This window comes from Nannospalax galili, unplaced genomic scaffold, assembly GCF_000622305.1.
Source record: "Nannospalax galili isolate Female #2095 unplaced genomic scaffold, S.galili_v1.0 scaffold571, whole genome shotgun sequence".
NCBI lineage: Eukaryota > Metazoa > Chordata > Mammalia > Rodentia > Spalacidae > Nannospalax > Nannospalax galili.
The window spans coordinates 136,172-153,062 of record NW_008330297.1 but is presented as its reverse complement, the minus strand read 5'-3'; the positions used below and the strand labels follow the sequence as shown (position 1 = coordinate 153,062).

General features: G+C 44.0%; 1 protein-coding gene across 3 annotated transcripts in view; it reads right to left on the bottom strand.

Moving 5' to 3' along the window:
- Positions 1–15,514, bottom strand: part of Elovl6 (ELOVL fatty acid elongase 6) — a 143,139-nt gene extending 127,625 nt beyond the window's left edge. Inside the window, exons 1-2 of one of the 3 annotated variants that reach the window (XM_029568610.1) lie at positions 15,427–15,514; positions 14,616–14,736 (exon numbers count right to left, since the gene is read on the bottom strand). In XM_029568610.1, coding sequence (XP_029424470.1) covers positions 14,616–14,704 — 89 coding nt within the window. In that variant the 5' untranslated portion in view covers positions 14,705–14,736; positions 15,427–15,514. Of the gene's footprint in view, positions 1–12,964; positions 13,683–14,615; positions 14,737–14,872; positions 15,086–15,426 lie in introns of those variants that run through there. The other 2 variants (XM_008843449.3, XM_029568612.1) reach the window with 2 other exon arrangements.
- Between the last annotated feature and the right edge of the window lie 1,377 nt (positions 15,515–16,891).

Sequence of the window (16,891 nt, the reverse complement as noted above, 5' to 3'; positions counted from 1 at the left end):
TTGCAAATGAATTAAGAAAAGCGCGCTCTTCTGAAGAAATTCAATGGTGGGCTCTTTTCCATGATGAAGGATGACCTTCGGATTTAAAGTTTTAAAGAGTCAAATACATAACACATAGCCTTTCTTTTCTAATGGGATCTGTGTTTATATAGTCAAAGATTGTTCTAGTCAGAATACTTTAAACTTAAGAAGTAAGTGGTAGTTTTATTTATTTATTATTATTTATATTTGTGTTGTTGTTGTTGTGGTTGTTGTTTGAGTCAGGGTCTCCCAGTAGCCCCAGCTGGCCAGGAACTCCCTACATAGACCAGGCTCACTTCAATCTCACAGAGATTCACCTGCTTCTGCCTCCAGAGTGCTGGGTTTAAAGGTGTCACCACCATACCCAGTATACCTGCCTTTTTTTCTAATACAGAAGAAAATCATAATGTTGAACAGATTAAATGATTAAAATACTATAGGAAAAATTATCTTGTGAGGAAGTAGTATTTTAACGCTGTTCAAGAAGGGTCAAATACATCTAAAACATTAATTATCTTAATTCAACTTTTATATGAGTTATCAGCTTACTAATTAGCCTTAATACCAATTCTCTGCAGCATTTACTTAAGATAGACAATAAATCTTTCTTAAAACAGCATATTATTTTCTAACACATAGTTTGGCTCTTTGCATGCAGAAATAAGACAAGTTTAACTCAGTCTGTAATTTAATAATGGTATTTCATCTAACTTTAGAAAAACGGCAGAACCAAGATTATCATTGACTCGTTTATTGAGGTTTTTAAAAACTGAATCTCTCATGGTTTTCAACAGTCTTCTATCTATAACATCCCTTTTCTCTCCTGACTAGTTCCTTAGCATGGACAAGGTAGGCCCGAGACTAAATAGAACTTCCTGGAGCCTGGCTAAGCTGGCCAACTACAGGATAGCTGCAGTGTAAAATAGCATCAAAACCCCTACTTTCTGTATACTCATCTCTCTCTAAGACAAAGTTTAGAGGAAGCAAGAGTCCAAAGCAATGCCCAGAATCATCAGATTTGCTCCCCAAAGCAGTCCTGTGGAGAGGTTGGCCACACTGCCCAACCCTGACTTCCCACAGCAGCTCCCAGGATCCATACATACCCTGGGACTTACACTGACTCTTTTCAACCCTTATTCCAGCAAGGAGTCCCTTCTAGCTCCCTTCACTGGATCCCAGCTACCCTGCAGTGTGGGGTCTACTTGCTAATGAGGTACCCCAGGGAAGCATGCAGCATCTGCTCCAGGTGCAACAAGGTCCCTGAGCCAATTACGCTGTTCATTCTTTCTCTTTCTCTCTTGGGACAGGTTTATGCTTAATCTTTCATCTCTATTAGATTAGATAACTACCATCCCTACGGAACCTTTGCCCCATTAAATATATTCCTGAGCCCATGCATAAAAATTGTGTTAAAGTTAAGCTAATGTCTTTTATCATTCTACTTTAAAGAATATAAACCTTTCCCTCTTAAAAAAAATTAAGACTACATAATTTATTACTGGAAAAAGAGAACTTCACTGTAAAATCAAACTATGTTCACCTCTATCTTAACCCGAGAAAGCACATTCATTTGGGGTAGGAATGTACAATTCAGTCTCCTCTCAAATTGCTTTTCCACTTAACTGTACTCTGACCTTAATGAATTTTAAAATATTCACTTAAAAACATATTTTGTCACCTGACACTACATGATACATATACCCTTGAAAATTGCAATTTATCTTTCATTATAAAAACAATAAGCATAACAGTGAAAGTGAGACCATGGATCACACTCACACATGCCCCAAATGTAATACAAAGTATAGAAAACAGAAACAGCAGAGAAAGAAGTGACATTTAACCACCTCTATACAACTACTTTTAGTATTTTCATATTATTTTCTTCTAGTCTTTCCACCAACCCTCCCCTACCCCAGGCACTTCTACCCTACATCCAATTTCAGGAAAATTCTTATTTTAAATGCTACTTCTTCCTGAGTAGACTATATGGTTTGAGACTTTAGAAAAGGACTAACAAATTCCAACGATTAGCAAATACTCACTAAGTCGTGCTAAATTGATGCCTTTTTCCTCTTAAAATTAAGACTGGGTGAAGACAATCAAACTGTGAATTTTCAGGAGCTGGTGGTTAAGAGCATTTGCTGCTCTTGTAGATGACCTGAGTTCCATTCCCAGCACCTACATGGCGGCTCACAACCATCTGTAACTCCAGTTCCAGGGGATCTGGCACCCTTCTGGTCTCCATGGGCACATACGTAAATGCAAGTAAGACACTCATGCACATAAAATAAAAATTTTTTGAAATCTTTAAAATAAAGAAATAAAATATGAACCCCCAAGGCACTTACAGTCCTGCATAACTCACTAAGGAAATAAAAAGATAAACATGTACACAAGCAGACACTTTTGAACATGAATCAAAGTCCCAGGCATTGATACATATATTCATTCTTCTGTTCAACACACATTCATGTAACTATTGGCAAATACTGTGGTAACTTCTGACATACACACTGGGAAAGAAAACAGTAATCTTCTTCCTAGGAACCAAGGGAGAGCAAACCACAAGGAAGGAACGAGTTTTATTAAATGGAAAAGAGAAAGTCTGACAGGCAGGTTGGGAGGAGGGCCGCTGCAACAGATAACTCTAGGAAGGTCACAGAGCCAGCCAGGTGTTGAAGAACTGGGCAACATTTCAAAAGTATTTGATTGTTCCCGGAAAAACAAAGGGAAACCACAGAAAGTTTTTAACCTCAGGAGTGATATGATCAGACTTGAGACTTAGATAGCGCTAAAGACTGAAGAAGAGAAAAAGGCAGGACAGTAGTGGGGGCGATGAGGGTAGCAGGAGAATGAATTCAGAGAAAGGACTGAAGCCAGATCACCAGAGACTTGGTTGTGATCTCCAGGTGGGAAAGGAGTGAGGCTACATGTGTCTTTCTGGGTGCTGCGTTACATCCTGGTCCCTGTAAATGACGCAGCAGAGCAGGATGGCTGAAGGTGAGCAGCTGAGTCTGTGAAATCAATGGCTTAGGCAGGCTGCCCCAAAGGATGCAGGACAGAACCAAGCCACAAGGACTTGATTCATTCCCCAGACCCACCAATCTGCTCCCTGAGGGGATGCCTGCCTTATTTCAGGGGGAAACAAATTCCAGCTGAGTAAGGCCCAGATACCTGGTTAAACATAAAAAAAAATATACGGTCTTTTTCTATTAGTGGAAAAAGATGAGTAATTACAGAGACCTAGAGAGAAACCTGGTACAGACAAAGCAGTGTAATCTCAGTCAGAAATCACAAAATACAGATTAAGACAGTATTTCTGAAAATATAAATGAAAGAACACTAATTACAGCTGGGCGTGCTGGTGCACCCCTTTGATCCCAGCACTGGGGAGGCAGAGGCAGGAGGCTGTCTGTGAGATCCAGGCCAGCCTGGATCCAAGCCTTAAAAAACAAACAAAACCCAAAAAAACTGACTACAACTCAAGACAACCCTGCTGGTTCAGTACTAACAGTATCCTTAACATTTTCTAGAATCCCATATACAGTGAGTCTTCTAAAGTCCCAAAGCACACAACTCCACTCCTTCCCCAGGCCAATCTTCAGTACGGTCTCACTCATTTCAACGAACTAGTATCAAATTAGTAAGCTTTAATAAATTTCTTAGTGTCCTGGCATTGGTGTTTAATTGTTCAAACCCAAAGATGCCTTACTATATTTTTCAGAAGTGTCTATGGGGACTACCAGTGGACTGCAAATGACATTTGAAGAATGGATTAGAAAAAGTTCAGAGAGGTCAGAATAGGCATTTTTGAAGATGTACTTAGTCTTACAAAAGTGAGAGTCCCATACAGCTACAGTCACAACGCTGGAAGACAGGCAGCTCTCTGGACATCATGGAGCAGAATCCTTAGGAGGGATGCAGCCTAAGGCAGTCTAGACAAGAACCTCAAGCAATGAGAGGCACTTCTAGTATGGACTAAAAGTGACTTCTTACAGAAGTGCTCAGGTTTTGAATATGGACACCAGGTCAAGAATAAAACATTGCTGGGAGTGTAGTTCAGAGGCAAAGCACTTGCCTCGTGCTCACCCATGATGCTCAGGGGAAGGGGAGGGTGAAGAATTACTTCACCAGGTATTGAAACCAGAAATCGCAAGGATATCAAACAGTAAGTCTGAAAAAAATTCACTGCGTAGCTGGTAAAGGCCCTCAGGGACAGTCCACCGATGACCTAAGAATTAGTAAATTGAAGGTAAATAAGGACACAACTCTGAAAACACCCACTTCACCCAAGCTGCCGCTGCCAGCTCCAGGCTCCACAGACTACAGAGGCCTTACCCCAGTAAGCAGGTGGAAGAGGTTCCCTCCTCCTCTTTCCCTGGCTAGTAGTAAATCAAACTAAGATGGGTTAGTGTCATATTTTAGCTTTAATAAGTAAACAGTACAGCCAAGCCTCTGTCACCAAAACAAATGGTTCTTTGAGCAATGACCAAACACTATTAAAACATGAACTTATAGGCTTATATACACCAAAGTCAGAGCAATTCTGTCTTTGGTGTGTGTAACATATATAGAAACTACTTGTGTTTGATGAATAAATTACTGAGGTAATTAATCTCAGGTCTTTTATAGAAAATACATCAGCAGTTGATGCCTATGGCTGGGCTAGCTGTTCTTCATGCTGTTCATGTGGGATTGAAGATACAGCATAAATTCTGAAAATGTTTCAAAATGTGCACAGTAAAGGCTTTTGGTGAAACCATATTGATACTGACAATGTTTCTCTTGCCTAGATCTTTCCAGGTGGATTATAGCTGTCTTCCAGGTGGAGTTGAATCCATATTCCTCCCAACCCTTGGGACCCACCCACTACCACTTGTCATGAGTTTGCTGGGTTGACACGGAGCCATTTGGAGTTGCCTCAGGAATTTAGTTATGATGTCATAGAGTCTTCCCTCTTCTCTCCTGAACCCACAGGGCCTATGGTGTGGGGGACTATAATGCTGTAACAAAAATGCACATACTAGGCACTGCGCTAAAGACTGAACACACGATTTTAATTTTCACAGACTGCTAAAGTAGGTAGGCTGACTTCATTATCATTACCTTTACCATTCTGAAAAGTAGTACTATAACACCTCCACCCAGGAAATGAGAGAACCAAACCAGAGAGAAGCTACTCAACGTGCTGAAGAGCACTCAGCTCTACAACAGGGAACAAGAACGTGAACCCAGCCACCCCCAAATCCACAGCCCAGAAGCTTCACTATTGCACTACATTACCACAGAAAGCACGTGCATCGCCGCACTTGAGAAAACCTGAAAAATAAGCGCCACCAATACAATAAGAGAGTCCAAAATTAGCAGGAAGTCAAAGAAAGCAATAACCTCTATGTGTACACTATGCCAGATGAATCCAACACCCTTTGCTCCCAAGGCAGAAGGCTTATAGGTTCCTGATAAAGACAAACCCACAATTGTTTCCATCAATTTGATATAAAACACATCTCTACTTCATATACTAAACTAGTTTCTAATCTGCAGAGTTACAGAGTTAGCATAGTTGAGGCCACAGAGATCATCCTGGAAGAGAAATTATGCAGTCATGCTAGACAAAATGCTAATACCCTTAATACACCTAGAGTATGAAAATAGCCAAGCGAGAAAGGACAGGGTGATCATTTGTAAGAACAAATGGAGAGCCGGGCATGGCGGCGCACACCTTTGATACCAGCACTTGGGAAGCAGAGGCAGGAGGATCTCTGTGAGTTCGAGACCATCCTGGTCTACATAGTGAATTCCAGGCCAGCTGGGGCTACAGGGGGACCCTGTCTCAAAAAGACCAAAAAACAAAAGTATTCTCCTCAAAATTAGAATTTATATTTCTCCAATGGAAATCACCAGATAGGTGAAAGATTAACATAAAGGTGATCATCAGAGGATTATACTTAATAACAAAATAATAGAAATATACTGTCCAAAATACTGAGAATGGCTGCCAAATGAAGAGGGACGAGAAAAAGTAGCCTCTGGGGTTAAAGATTTAATGATACACACAAAAAAAATATCTATCATGTAAAGACAAGAACAGTCACATAGAAAGGTTTGAAGGGATAGTACGTTTATGTCAAGTGCCGAGGACGATCCCTGCCACCCGCCTCATTATGGACCAAATGGGCCTATAGAAAACCCTTGGAAAGAGGCCTCATAAAAACGTGTGGGCAGAACAGTGGTTCCTTCTGCATAAGAATTAAAGGTGTGTCTTCTTTTCCGATCTTTATTTTTATGATTTCACTTATTTTTCCTGTAACAAGAATTTTCTACTTTAGAACTAGGGAAAGAGCTAAATCTTCTTGTTTGTTCGATTTGTTTTTCTTTGGTTTTTTGTTTGTCTGTTTTGTTTTTTGAGACAAGGTCTCCCAGTAGACCCAGATAGTCTGGAACTGGCTATGTAGACCAGGCTGGCCTTGATCTCACAGAGATTCACCTGCTTCTCCCTCCCGAGTGCTGGGATTAAAGGCCTGTGCTGCCATGCCCAGCTAGGGAAAAGGAGTTGTTTTTTTTTTTTTTTTTTAATTCTCTTTATTTATTTATACTTATTTATTTATTTTATTTTTTTATTTTTTATTTTTTGAGACAGGGTCTCCCTGTAGACCCTGCTGCCCTGGAACTCACTATGTAGACCAGGCTGGCCTTGAAATCACAAAGATCCGCCAGATCTGACCTCCAAGAGCAGGGTGATTCCCAGCCAGTCAGCGGGTGACAGTTAGCAGTGACTACTGAAGCCTCCCCACTGGTCAGCCCCACCACAGGCATCACCAGCTGGAGACAAACTCCCAGGTCTAGAGCTGTGCTACATTCAGACACCACCATGACAAGGGCACACAGAGAGCTTAAGGAATGTTCTCAGTCTATGTGGCACAGCTCGCTTTAGCTGACACTGTGCCTATCTCACAATACAAATATCACTAAAGGTGTCACCCCTTTCTGTGATTACAAGTGTTGAAAGGTAGGGAACAGCAATATTCAGAAAGTAGCATTTCTTAATGATGAAGTGTTTATAGTTTAATGTTCATTATACCCAGCAGGGCTAACGGGGCCTTTCTGCAGTTATTCTGGCTTTAAGTGTTCAGGAGCCACTTAAGGAAAATTACATGACAAGAGACACTTGGAAGATCAGTGACTAAAACCACAGGAAGGTTTGGGGCAGTCAACTTTTCAAGTGCTTTGTTATACTGACAATGTATTTATTAACATTCAAATGATGACAAGATTTGGTCAGTGTGAATCCTTCCCCCACCCAAGTTTTAGGAAGGCCTAGAGCCCATTTTTCCACTTGTCCCTACAGGCAAATCCCAGACAGCATCTTTCTGAGTAAGAATAAAACAGCAAAAGGTTGTTGTGGGATTAACAGCTAATACAACTAAAATATCTTAAAAGAACGCTTTTACGATCAGAAACTATGCAACTTATAGCCCTTAGTATCTATCCTTTCCCCACAGTGAATAGAATCTACACTACGTTCCTAGATCTTTAATTCTATACCAAAAGTCATAAAGTTGAAAGGAAATTGCAGAAGTTGGTGTATAGGGTGCTTTTCCTTGTAAAACGCCTTTTCTTGAGCTTCCTGCCCTCTTAGAACAATGACAACCTAATTCAGCTCCTCTGTGTGGAAGGTACTCAGGGCCTTCAAAAGTCTCAAAAAAGAAAAAAAAAAAGGTTTCAGTAACAAATCTTTTCATCAGATCTTTTACTCTGTTTTCATTGTTTCCAAAAGAAGACCCTGAAATTCCAACTTGAAACCATTCAATGCAGCAGAGCCACTTTCACCTGTAAGTCTAAACCCCAGTCAGGGTGGGGCTCACAGCTAAAACCTCTCACATTCCATTCAACATCCCTGTAGGGGAGCTAAATAAAACTGGGCCTAAAGGAAAAACTTGAGGATTTTAGCAGTTACCAACCTCACCTAAGATTCTCTTTTTTTCTTTTTTAAATTCACCCATAGTTGGGGCAAATCCAAGAGTCAATGTTCAATTTTTGTAGTCCTAAATGCTTATTAAAATCACAGTACTTAGCTTTTTTAAAAAAAAGGCCTATGGTAAATTTTATTAGGACCTACTTTACTGCAAATTTTGGAAAAGTCTGTTTAGCTCATCAGGTTCTTATAGTAAAGAAAGGATCTTTTGTGGGTATCAGTTTTCATTATTTTTAAAGTCACATTAACCTCTGCAATACACATGTGTACATGTGTAAGCACTAACATGTACAGAGACTTCTAGGTAAGTTCTGTACTCTCCTAATAAAGATAAATGGCAAACATGCACTTCATTGATCTTTTTAGTCTTCAAAGAATATCATTTATACTCTCCAAGAATTAACAAAGAGTCAGTTCAGAAATTCTGCCTTAACCAGCACTCTGGAGGCAGAGGCAGGTGAATTGTTGTGTGATCAAGGCCAGCCTGGTCTACATAGCAAGTTCCAGGCCAGCTGAGGCTACAGGGAGACCCTGTCTCAAAAAGACCAAAACCAAACAAACAAAACAACAGCAACAACAGAAATTCAGTCTTGAAATTCACATAAAACAAATTTCAAGGACAGGTGTTAATAAATTTATCTTTAAGAAATATCTTGGGGGTTGGAGAGATGGCTCAGCAGTTAATCACACTGGACACTCTTGCAGAAAACCCACATCAGGCAGCTCACAAATGCTCTGATACCATTTCTGGCCTCTGAGGGCACCTGCACCCACATGGTGCACAGACAAGCAAACACATACACATACACATACATACACACACATAAAAGTAATAACTATATTTTGAGAAAAGAGTTGCGTTTCACTTAAAATGTAATCATAAACATCATATACAAAATATATTATACAAATGATACTCTTCCTACCGTACTGAAATTCACTTTTCTCCAAAGTTTCAGAAATAACCTCAAGTATGAAATCTTGAAAGTAACAGAATGAAAACATTAGAAAGCCACACGTGACCATCCAGCAAAACCGCTGCAATCAGCAAACTGATGTGATGCACCTCGTATGTTCTCACTTCCTTCACTTGTAATTTTTTTAAAAAAACAAAGTAAAGGCTTAAAGGTAAATTTCCAATGTTAACAGTGAAGGGCTAGCTAAACAGAAGATTTCCTAAAAGAACTAGCCACTACAATCTCCTGGGAATCAAGAACCTGAGAAGTAGTTGGGGGACGGAAAGATGGGGGCACACACCAGCACTGACTGAGGCAGAAGGACTTCAAGTTCTAGATCAGCCTGGGTCTCAAAAACTAAACCCTGAAAACTAAAACTCACAAGTGCTCAACATCGAAGTTAATTGTAAATACATAGACCTAAATGTAGACGACTTTCCATGGTCCTGAGCTTTGAGATGTTCTTGCACAATACATTTACAAATTCATAATTTGTTATGGTAATATTTTTTTTGAAAGAACTACTCTCTATATAAAATATATTACTGGAGATAAAATACAACTTGAGATTCTTTAAAAAAAGTTCTGAGTAGTTGTGACATCGCACATTTATATATATATTATAGGTGAAGAAATGAAGTCATGGACCAAAACATGGTGTTACTCAGCTTTCCCAGGATTATCTACAGGTATAATATGAGTGATATAGCTAACTATCCTAAGTAGGTCCCTGAGTTCACCTGACAAAGGTACAAGAAAGCAAACCAGAGTCGGGAAGCTCTGAACGCAGACAAGGAAGGTGGGATGGAAACAAGTTTTACGGATGGGTGTCAGATCCCTATTAAAAAAAGAGCAACATCGTTCACCTCTGTCTCTGTGGGAGACAGTAAGTAAATCATCTCAAGTTGTTGTGGATAACTAACTTCAGAAAGTACTTGGACCTAAAATATTCCAGATCACTGATAAAAAGAACAAATTCTTGAACAGCCATAATATTGTTAGACTCTTAATTTTACTTTCTTAGCCAATGTTAATTGGTTATTTTAGGTCTTTCTAAGTATGTGAAAGTCTTCATTCTCTCAGAGCTTTTCCACTGTCTTAGGCTGAAAGATTCTCCTTTCAAGAGAGTACATAAAGCAACTGGTGGACAAGGAGTGGGTTGGCTATAGAGTAAAATTCTAATTATACCTTGACACCTTTAGAATCAGCAATGTAAAGGTAACCAGCAATTTTCCAGAAACAATACAATTCAGATTCCAATTTAAGAGACCTTATCAAAAAAAAAAAAAAAAAAAGACAGAAAAAGATTAAAAAGAACCCTTTATTCCATATATTAACTAAAACAAATAAGTAGATTAACAGAACAGCAAAATAATTTACATTAAGCTGGCTTTTGTCCTTGGGCCCTGAACAAGGAATGAATACATGAATACTCACAATTTCCTGAAAGATACCTGGAAGTCCAGGCCAAAGTTGTGCCACCAGGCCTGGCATGCCTTATCTCTTAACATACATACCTGTACCCCAGTGCACAGAAGATCACCAAGATCCTCTTACTCATGACTTTTCAATCCTAATGCTAACATGAGGCATGATTCTCCAAAATAAATGGCAACTGTATAACGAATTCAATATAGACACAACATTTTCCTACACAACTGACCCAAATCACATCTGTTATCGTGCTAATAATCACCCACGAAACTCTGGCCTGATCTGCTCCATGTCCAAAGGCGCCCCAGCACTTTTCTCAGACACAGGTAACAGGCTCCAAGAAAATTTCTGGAGCAATTCAAAGCAGTTCTCCAGACAAGGAAAACAACCTAGATCTCATTTGAAAAGCTCCATCAACCTTACACTACTATATTTTGAGCAAAACACAGATTTATAACGCCGTTGTGTTCTAAAACTGACATGACACGCCACACTGCCTTCTAAAACGCACATATAAAAAAGAACATATAGACTTGCAACTTCTTTTAAAGCCTGTTTTTTTCCCTTCTGTAAAAATATATTTGTGAATAAAAAGCTTTCCTCTGCTGGACAATAAAAATTCTGTCTCATAACCCCAGAATGCAAAACTCAAAATGTAAAATAAAATAAAAGCCTTATAGAAAACACCACAGGGGGAGAGGAAAAAAGTCAGGAAAAATATACAAAGCACTGAAAGCTGGGTGTGTGGAGGATGCCAGGAGAGGGGGAGGGTTTCATGAGGTTCTAGGCAAGCCCTTTGATGACGTCACCTCACATACAGACTGTTACAGCAGTCAGCACAGGCCTCCTGTTTTCCTATTGGCGAACACCGTGTCAGCCGACATCAGAAGATAATCATCATTGGCCAGGCAGTTACAACCAGAGCAGCGAACACCCACTGTTGTTAGCACAAACCTGGAGGGGTTGCTGATAGGGAGAAAGCACAGCCTGCTTTCCCTCTCACTCAATGAATTTGATGTCGCCTTTGCAATCGCTAGGTGATTCTGCTCCCTTGATAGCAACACTTAGGAATCAAGTCAGCTATTAGTGAGCACAGCAGGTAAAGGCCAGGCATCTCATAAAAGAACAAAGGGTCTCTATTTTAATGTTGTCAAATCACAAGAGCCTTTCAGTATGAAACTGGAACTGAAAAATGTTACTTGGAGTTAGAAGAAGGCATTTTCCTCTAGTTTGTCTTAGAAACTCCCCAGATTATTACCCAGGCTATTTTTAACTGGACATATAGTTTCAACATATAATTCAGGGTGATTTTTCCAAGAGAATACACTTACTACTTTACATTTTAACTGTTACTACAGTCTATCCTGTACGAAAGTAACTGCTACAAAAATTGTTTATAATATTTCATATATAAGCCAATGTATCAGACTAAACATTAAAACAGTAATAAACTTCATGAACTTGTCTCAGTCTAATCCTTAAGAGTTACACCAGTCCAAACCTGGAGCCCCATTTTGTGATGGGTGCCAAGGTAGCTAAGGAATGCATTATGGGATGGGTTTAACGAACTCCTTGAGTCCTAAACCACGATCACCAGCACATTCTAGCACATTCAGCCTACTCTAAGCCACCACTCTTGGCTCTCCTCACAATCTTCAAACAAATACTCATAAAAGCATTTCTTGGGATACATTGTAATTCTCGAAAGTAGCAAATTGTTTATGGTTTGTGTCAGATTATTAAGGACAATGACAAATAAATTCTCAAAAGACTGGGCAGAAGCTACTTTAAACCCTTCTAAGTGAATAGATCAGGTTAATTCTTCACAGTCCCCAAGCCCCCCATTCCTCTCTCAAGGGCGTCTATAAGCCTTTATTATGGCATTCCCTTCTAGTGACACGAGGAGAAAAACCTTCAGTTTCTCATAATACCTACTTCAAGACATTTTGGCTGTTGGGGTTTTTTCTCGGGGGAAGGGATGGAATTCTAAACTTCCAGAATACTAGAAGAAATGCTGTCAGGTAAAAACAGGAAAGCAACAGGGTTAAGGAACAGGAGACTCAGGAGGTAGATTCTTTCACTGCATATACAAACCAAGAACAGAAAGCCTACACAGCCCAGGAAGGCAGGAAGGGCACACATCCAGTGCGCCTGAAGCCAGCATGCTTATCTTGGAGCATGCGTACAAGTAGGTAGTGCTGGCAAGAAAACCAGCTTTTCATCACCCGGCTTTCCAAGCATTTGCATTAAGAAAGTACTGTACTAGGTCCTTTGCAGAACCAAAAATGCGATGAAACTGGGACCATGCCTTTAAGAGCCACAGGCGCGTGTGTAAATAGGTACAGAAAAGAAAGCTACGGAAAGATTTTGCCAGTAATTTTAGGTAGAGTTAAAGAGTTAAGGAGAAATCGTGTTCAGGGTGCATTTGGGTTATTTTGAGTCACAGGAGGACCAGGAACTGTCTGGCTCTGAGAGCGGCTCTGTCACTAAGGGACTGGCGAGATGAGGAAAATGATTCAGCATGCACAGGAAGTGGTCTTAGAGGAAAGGTAACAAATAAAGAGGCAGTACCGACCACGGCGGTGCATGGAAGGGCCAAGGGCGAGTGCCACGCGCCTATGCCTGGTCCCGAAAGGCAGGCCCGACAGGGATGCGAGGGAGTAGACACCAAGCCTTAGCAAACGCAGACAGAGGGCTACTGGCGGGATGGGAGCGGGCTAGAATGGGGCGCCAAGGGATGGAGACACGCGGCTGCGGAGACGCTCCGGCCCGGGACCGGCTGCGGGGTCCCCGCCCTCCCCGCCTTCGGCACCCTCCGCTCGGCGGGAGGAGGAAGTGCACCACGGGGACTGGGCTTCCCGCAGCGCGCGGGCCTCTCCACCGCCGCCCAACCTGAAGTGCAAGGCCCTCCGGCCCCAGCCCGCGAGGACACCCGGATGCCGCCCCCAGTCCACCCACCCTGCAGCAGCGCGCGCCCCGGGCCAGGCTCCGCCCCGTAGATGCCCACGGGCCCGGCGGGAAGCTGCAGGCCGAGGGGGGGCTCGGGGCGGCCGGGAAGGGGCGGGAGCGCGAGTCCGGGGCCAGGCAGAGGAAGGGGAGCCCGCGCCCCTGGCGCCCGCACCTCCCGCCCCGCACGCCGGTGGCTCCGGCTCCCCATCGCTGAATGGAGGGAAGGCAGGTCGCCACCGCCCTCCGGCCCGCGGCCGAACCTCCCCGACCCGGGAGCCCCGCCGCCCCCAGCAGCCCCTCCGGGGCGGGCCGCCGGCGCTGGGCTTGCGCTCTGCGGAGAGCCAGAGCCGGGTAAAGGCGAGGAGCGCAGGGTCTCCACGGCTTTTAGTGTACGAGGAAGGCGCGAGCTCCCCGGTTAAATAGTGCAAGGTGACACTGGATCGCCTCCCACCCAGGGATTTTCCAACACAGTAAACAAGAAAGGTGTTCTTCCAGATCAAAAGTTCTGAAGAACCCCAAGGACTCTGCCCGGCTCTCCGGAGCTTTCTGGTCTGTGCCTGAACTGCAGGCGCCGGGCGTGGAGAAGCGTGTCCAAAAGGCGTTTCCTTAAACAGAAACTTAATAATGGCGTGGCTCCACTTGCTCCGGTTCATTCATTTTTATTGCAGTTTTCGTTGTCCCCTCCACTCCGCCCCTCCACCCCCCGATGTCTTCATGAAACCTCAAAGGAATCTGCGGGGGAAAGGGGGGCCCTGAACCCCGGCATCCACTGGGGGCGGCAGTCAGGAGGGCGATGAGATGGGAGAACCACAAGGAGAAAGGAAGGACATGAGGGATGGGGAGAGGGCGAGGACCAGAGGCGGCGGGCTGGAGAGGGTTAAAGGGAGAGACGACCCGGTCTTCCCTCCGCTGCCTCGCACGCTCCAGTTGCAGGAGGCCAAGCCAAAAACCCCAAATCTAAACGCGAGCCGGGAGGCAGCACAGGTGGGTTATCTGAACTCTGGCACGTCTCCTGCCTCTCCAGGCTCGCAGATCTGCTTCCAGGCACACATATATGTTCTACGTTATATAATCTACATGAGGATGTCCGTGTGGCCGCGGCTCACACAGGGCACCCAGATCGCACGCTTCATGCACAGAGACCCGGGAACTCCGCGGTCGGCTGGCTGCAGCCGGCGGTTTACCGCCGCACTAACGCTCAGATGGGGAAGACCGACGCACACTCCGCGGAAACGCGCCTGGCTCCAGAACAGTACCGAGGCGGAAGCATCACCTACCAGTTTTCCTGCATCCATTGGATGGCTTCGTTCTCGTTGAACTGCTTTTCGAATTCATATTCTTGTAAAGTCAACACTGACATGTTCATTGGGGCTGATCTTCGGAGTCGCTACGTGCTCTCTATACAAAATAAAATAATCTGTGAAGAGCCTTTTATTTGGAGTACGCTCCTGTCTGCTTCCCCTCCCGCCCCCCGAGGTCTTCCCCGGCCGTCAGCTCTCTCCCAGCCTCAGCTACATCCAGGGTTAAGCATTGCCTGCGCCGCGGCTCCCGGCTCCTCGCTCAGGGGCTCTCCTCCGCATCCACCGAAGGAGGAAATGAATGCCTTGCGGTCTTAGTGCCCGCACGTTTGTCCATCACGCTTTTTACTCGTCTACAGGGAAATCTCCTCCCCCTCGAGCGATCGGGAAAATTAACCCTTTGCGAGAGAGGGCGCAAAAGAGCAGGACCTCTTCTCGCCCAGGGGGACAGTTTTGTTTACGAAAAGGTGGCTGGGGGCGAGGACCCAGGGCTCCGAGAGGGAGGAAGTGGACTGGAGGTCATCCTCTCGCCCCATTCGCTACCTCGTGGGCCGCCCTGTCTGGCATTTGAATGAAGTTTCAGCGGGCGGGGAGCAGCCGGGAGGCGCGTGGACCTGAAGGCTTGGCAAGTAAACAATTGGGAAATAGGAAGACCTGCCAGCTTTCTCGCCGGAGAACTCCATGCAAATCTGCGTGAGGATTACACGTCAGGCGAGCGCGCCTCCCACCCCACCGACCCTGCAGGACCCTCCGAGACCACCCCCACCCTGGAGCTCCTGCTGGGACTCACGTTTACCCGGGGCCAGGTGGCCGGCTGAGCGTTCTCATCACCCGCAGATCACCCGGGATGCTGAAGACCAGGGCTGTGGAAAGTCGAGAGTGACCAGGAGGCGGAAGTGGAAGGGCAAAGAGAGAGGGGTTAGGTGGAGGGCTTGGGTACCAGCGGGGGGAGGGGTTCATTAGCGAACAGAGACAAAGGAGGAAAGTAATTTAGTATAAAGAACTTTATGCTTGGATAATTGTGCCCTATTTATTGTGCAGTAGGAGAATAGGGCAGTGTAGGAGAGGGATGGAAGTAATGCCTACCCCCTGAACTCTCAGCACAGCGTTCTCACCTCCAACTTCCCCACACATTCGCCTTATCTTCCCAGGGGAACGTTGTTTTCTCCTTAGCCATCCTGAAACTCATTCTTCCTAAAAGAGGAAATGAAATATGAGACATGATGGTACCTGATAATCTTATATATGGAAATAATCATAAACAAAAGGTAGTAATAATCAGCTACCTGTTGGTTTATAGGTGCGCATTAGGACCAGGAAGAAGATGCCCTGCATTTCCCCACCTACCAAGAAGTGCAGTGCAGAGAGAGGGCACTTCATTCAAACTCAGCCAACTCCAGGCTCTGAAAGTGGGAACTGGGAGAAAAATCTCTATAAATGAGATCGGTTTAAAGAGCTGTCCTGTCCTGTCCTGTCCTGTAATCCCAGCAGGCATCTGAGGCTAAAGCAAAATTACCAGAAGTTCAAGGTCAGCCTGGGCTACACAGTGAGACAGAGTCTCAAAATGCAGAGCACCATGGTGGCTTGTGCTTGTGACGCCAGTCCTGGGACAGGGAGATAGAAAAGATCCTGGTGCTCCCTGGCTAGCCATTCTAACCCAAACTGGGAGCTTCAGGTTCAGTAAGAGGTCCTGGCTCTCAAAAGAAAGTGGAAGCCACTGAGGAAAGACATCAACCTCCGTCGTCAAAGACCTACACAGTTGAGCACAAGCCCCCACCCCACAAGCACACTCCACACCACACACACACAGAGAGAGAGAGAGAGAGAGAGAGAGAGAGAGAGAGAGAGAAGCTTGCATAACAGCATACACCTATAGTTCCAAATTTGGGAGGTGAGAGCAGGAGGATTAGGAGTTCAAGGTCATCTTTGGCCAAGTAGCAAGTTCCAGGCTGGTCTCGACTACATGCGACCCTGTCCCCCCAAACTTAAATAAATAATAAAAAGAGTTAAATCCAGTACAGAATTACATAAACCAGAGGGGCTAGAACAGTTGATGATTAACAAATTGATATGTAAGTCAACACTCCTAAAAATGCCTAAAGACTGCTTATCTCTACTGGTAGGGTTGTCATTCTAGCAACTTAAAAAGTCTGACTTTGAAGCTAAGTTCCAAGCCAAAATATTCTGCAAAATTAGGCTGGAAGATGGGTGTAGCCGGATCAAAGAAAAATTTTAGCGGAGTGCCTGGGCCTGTG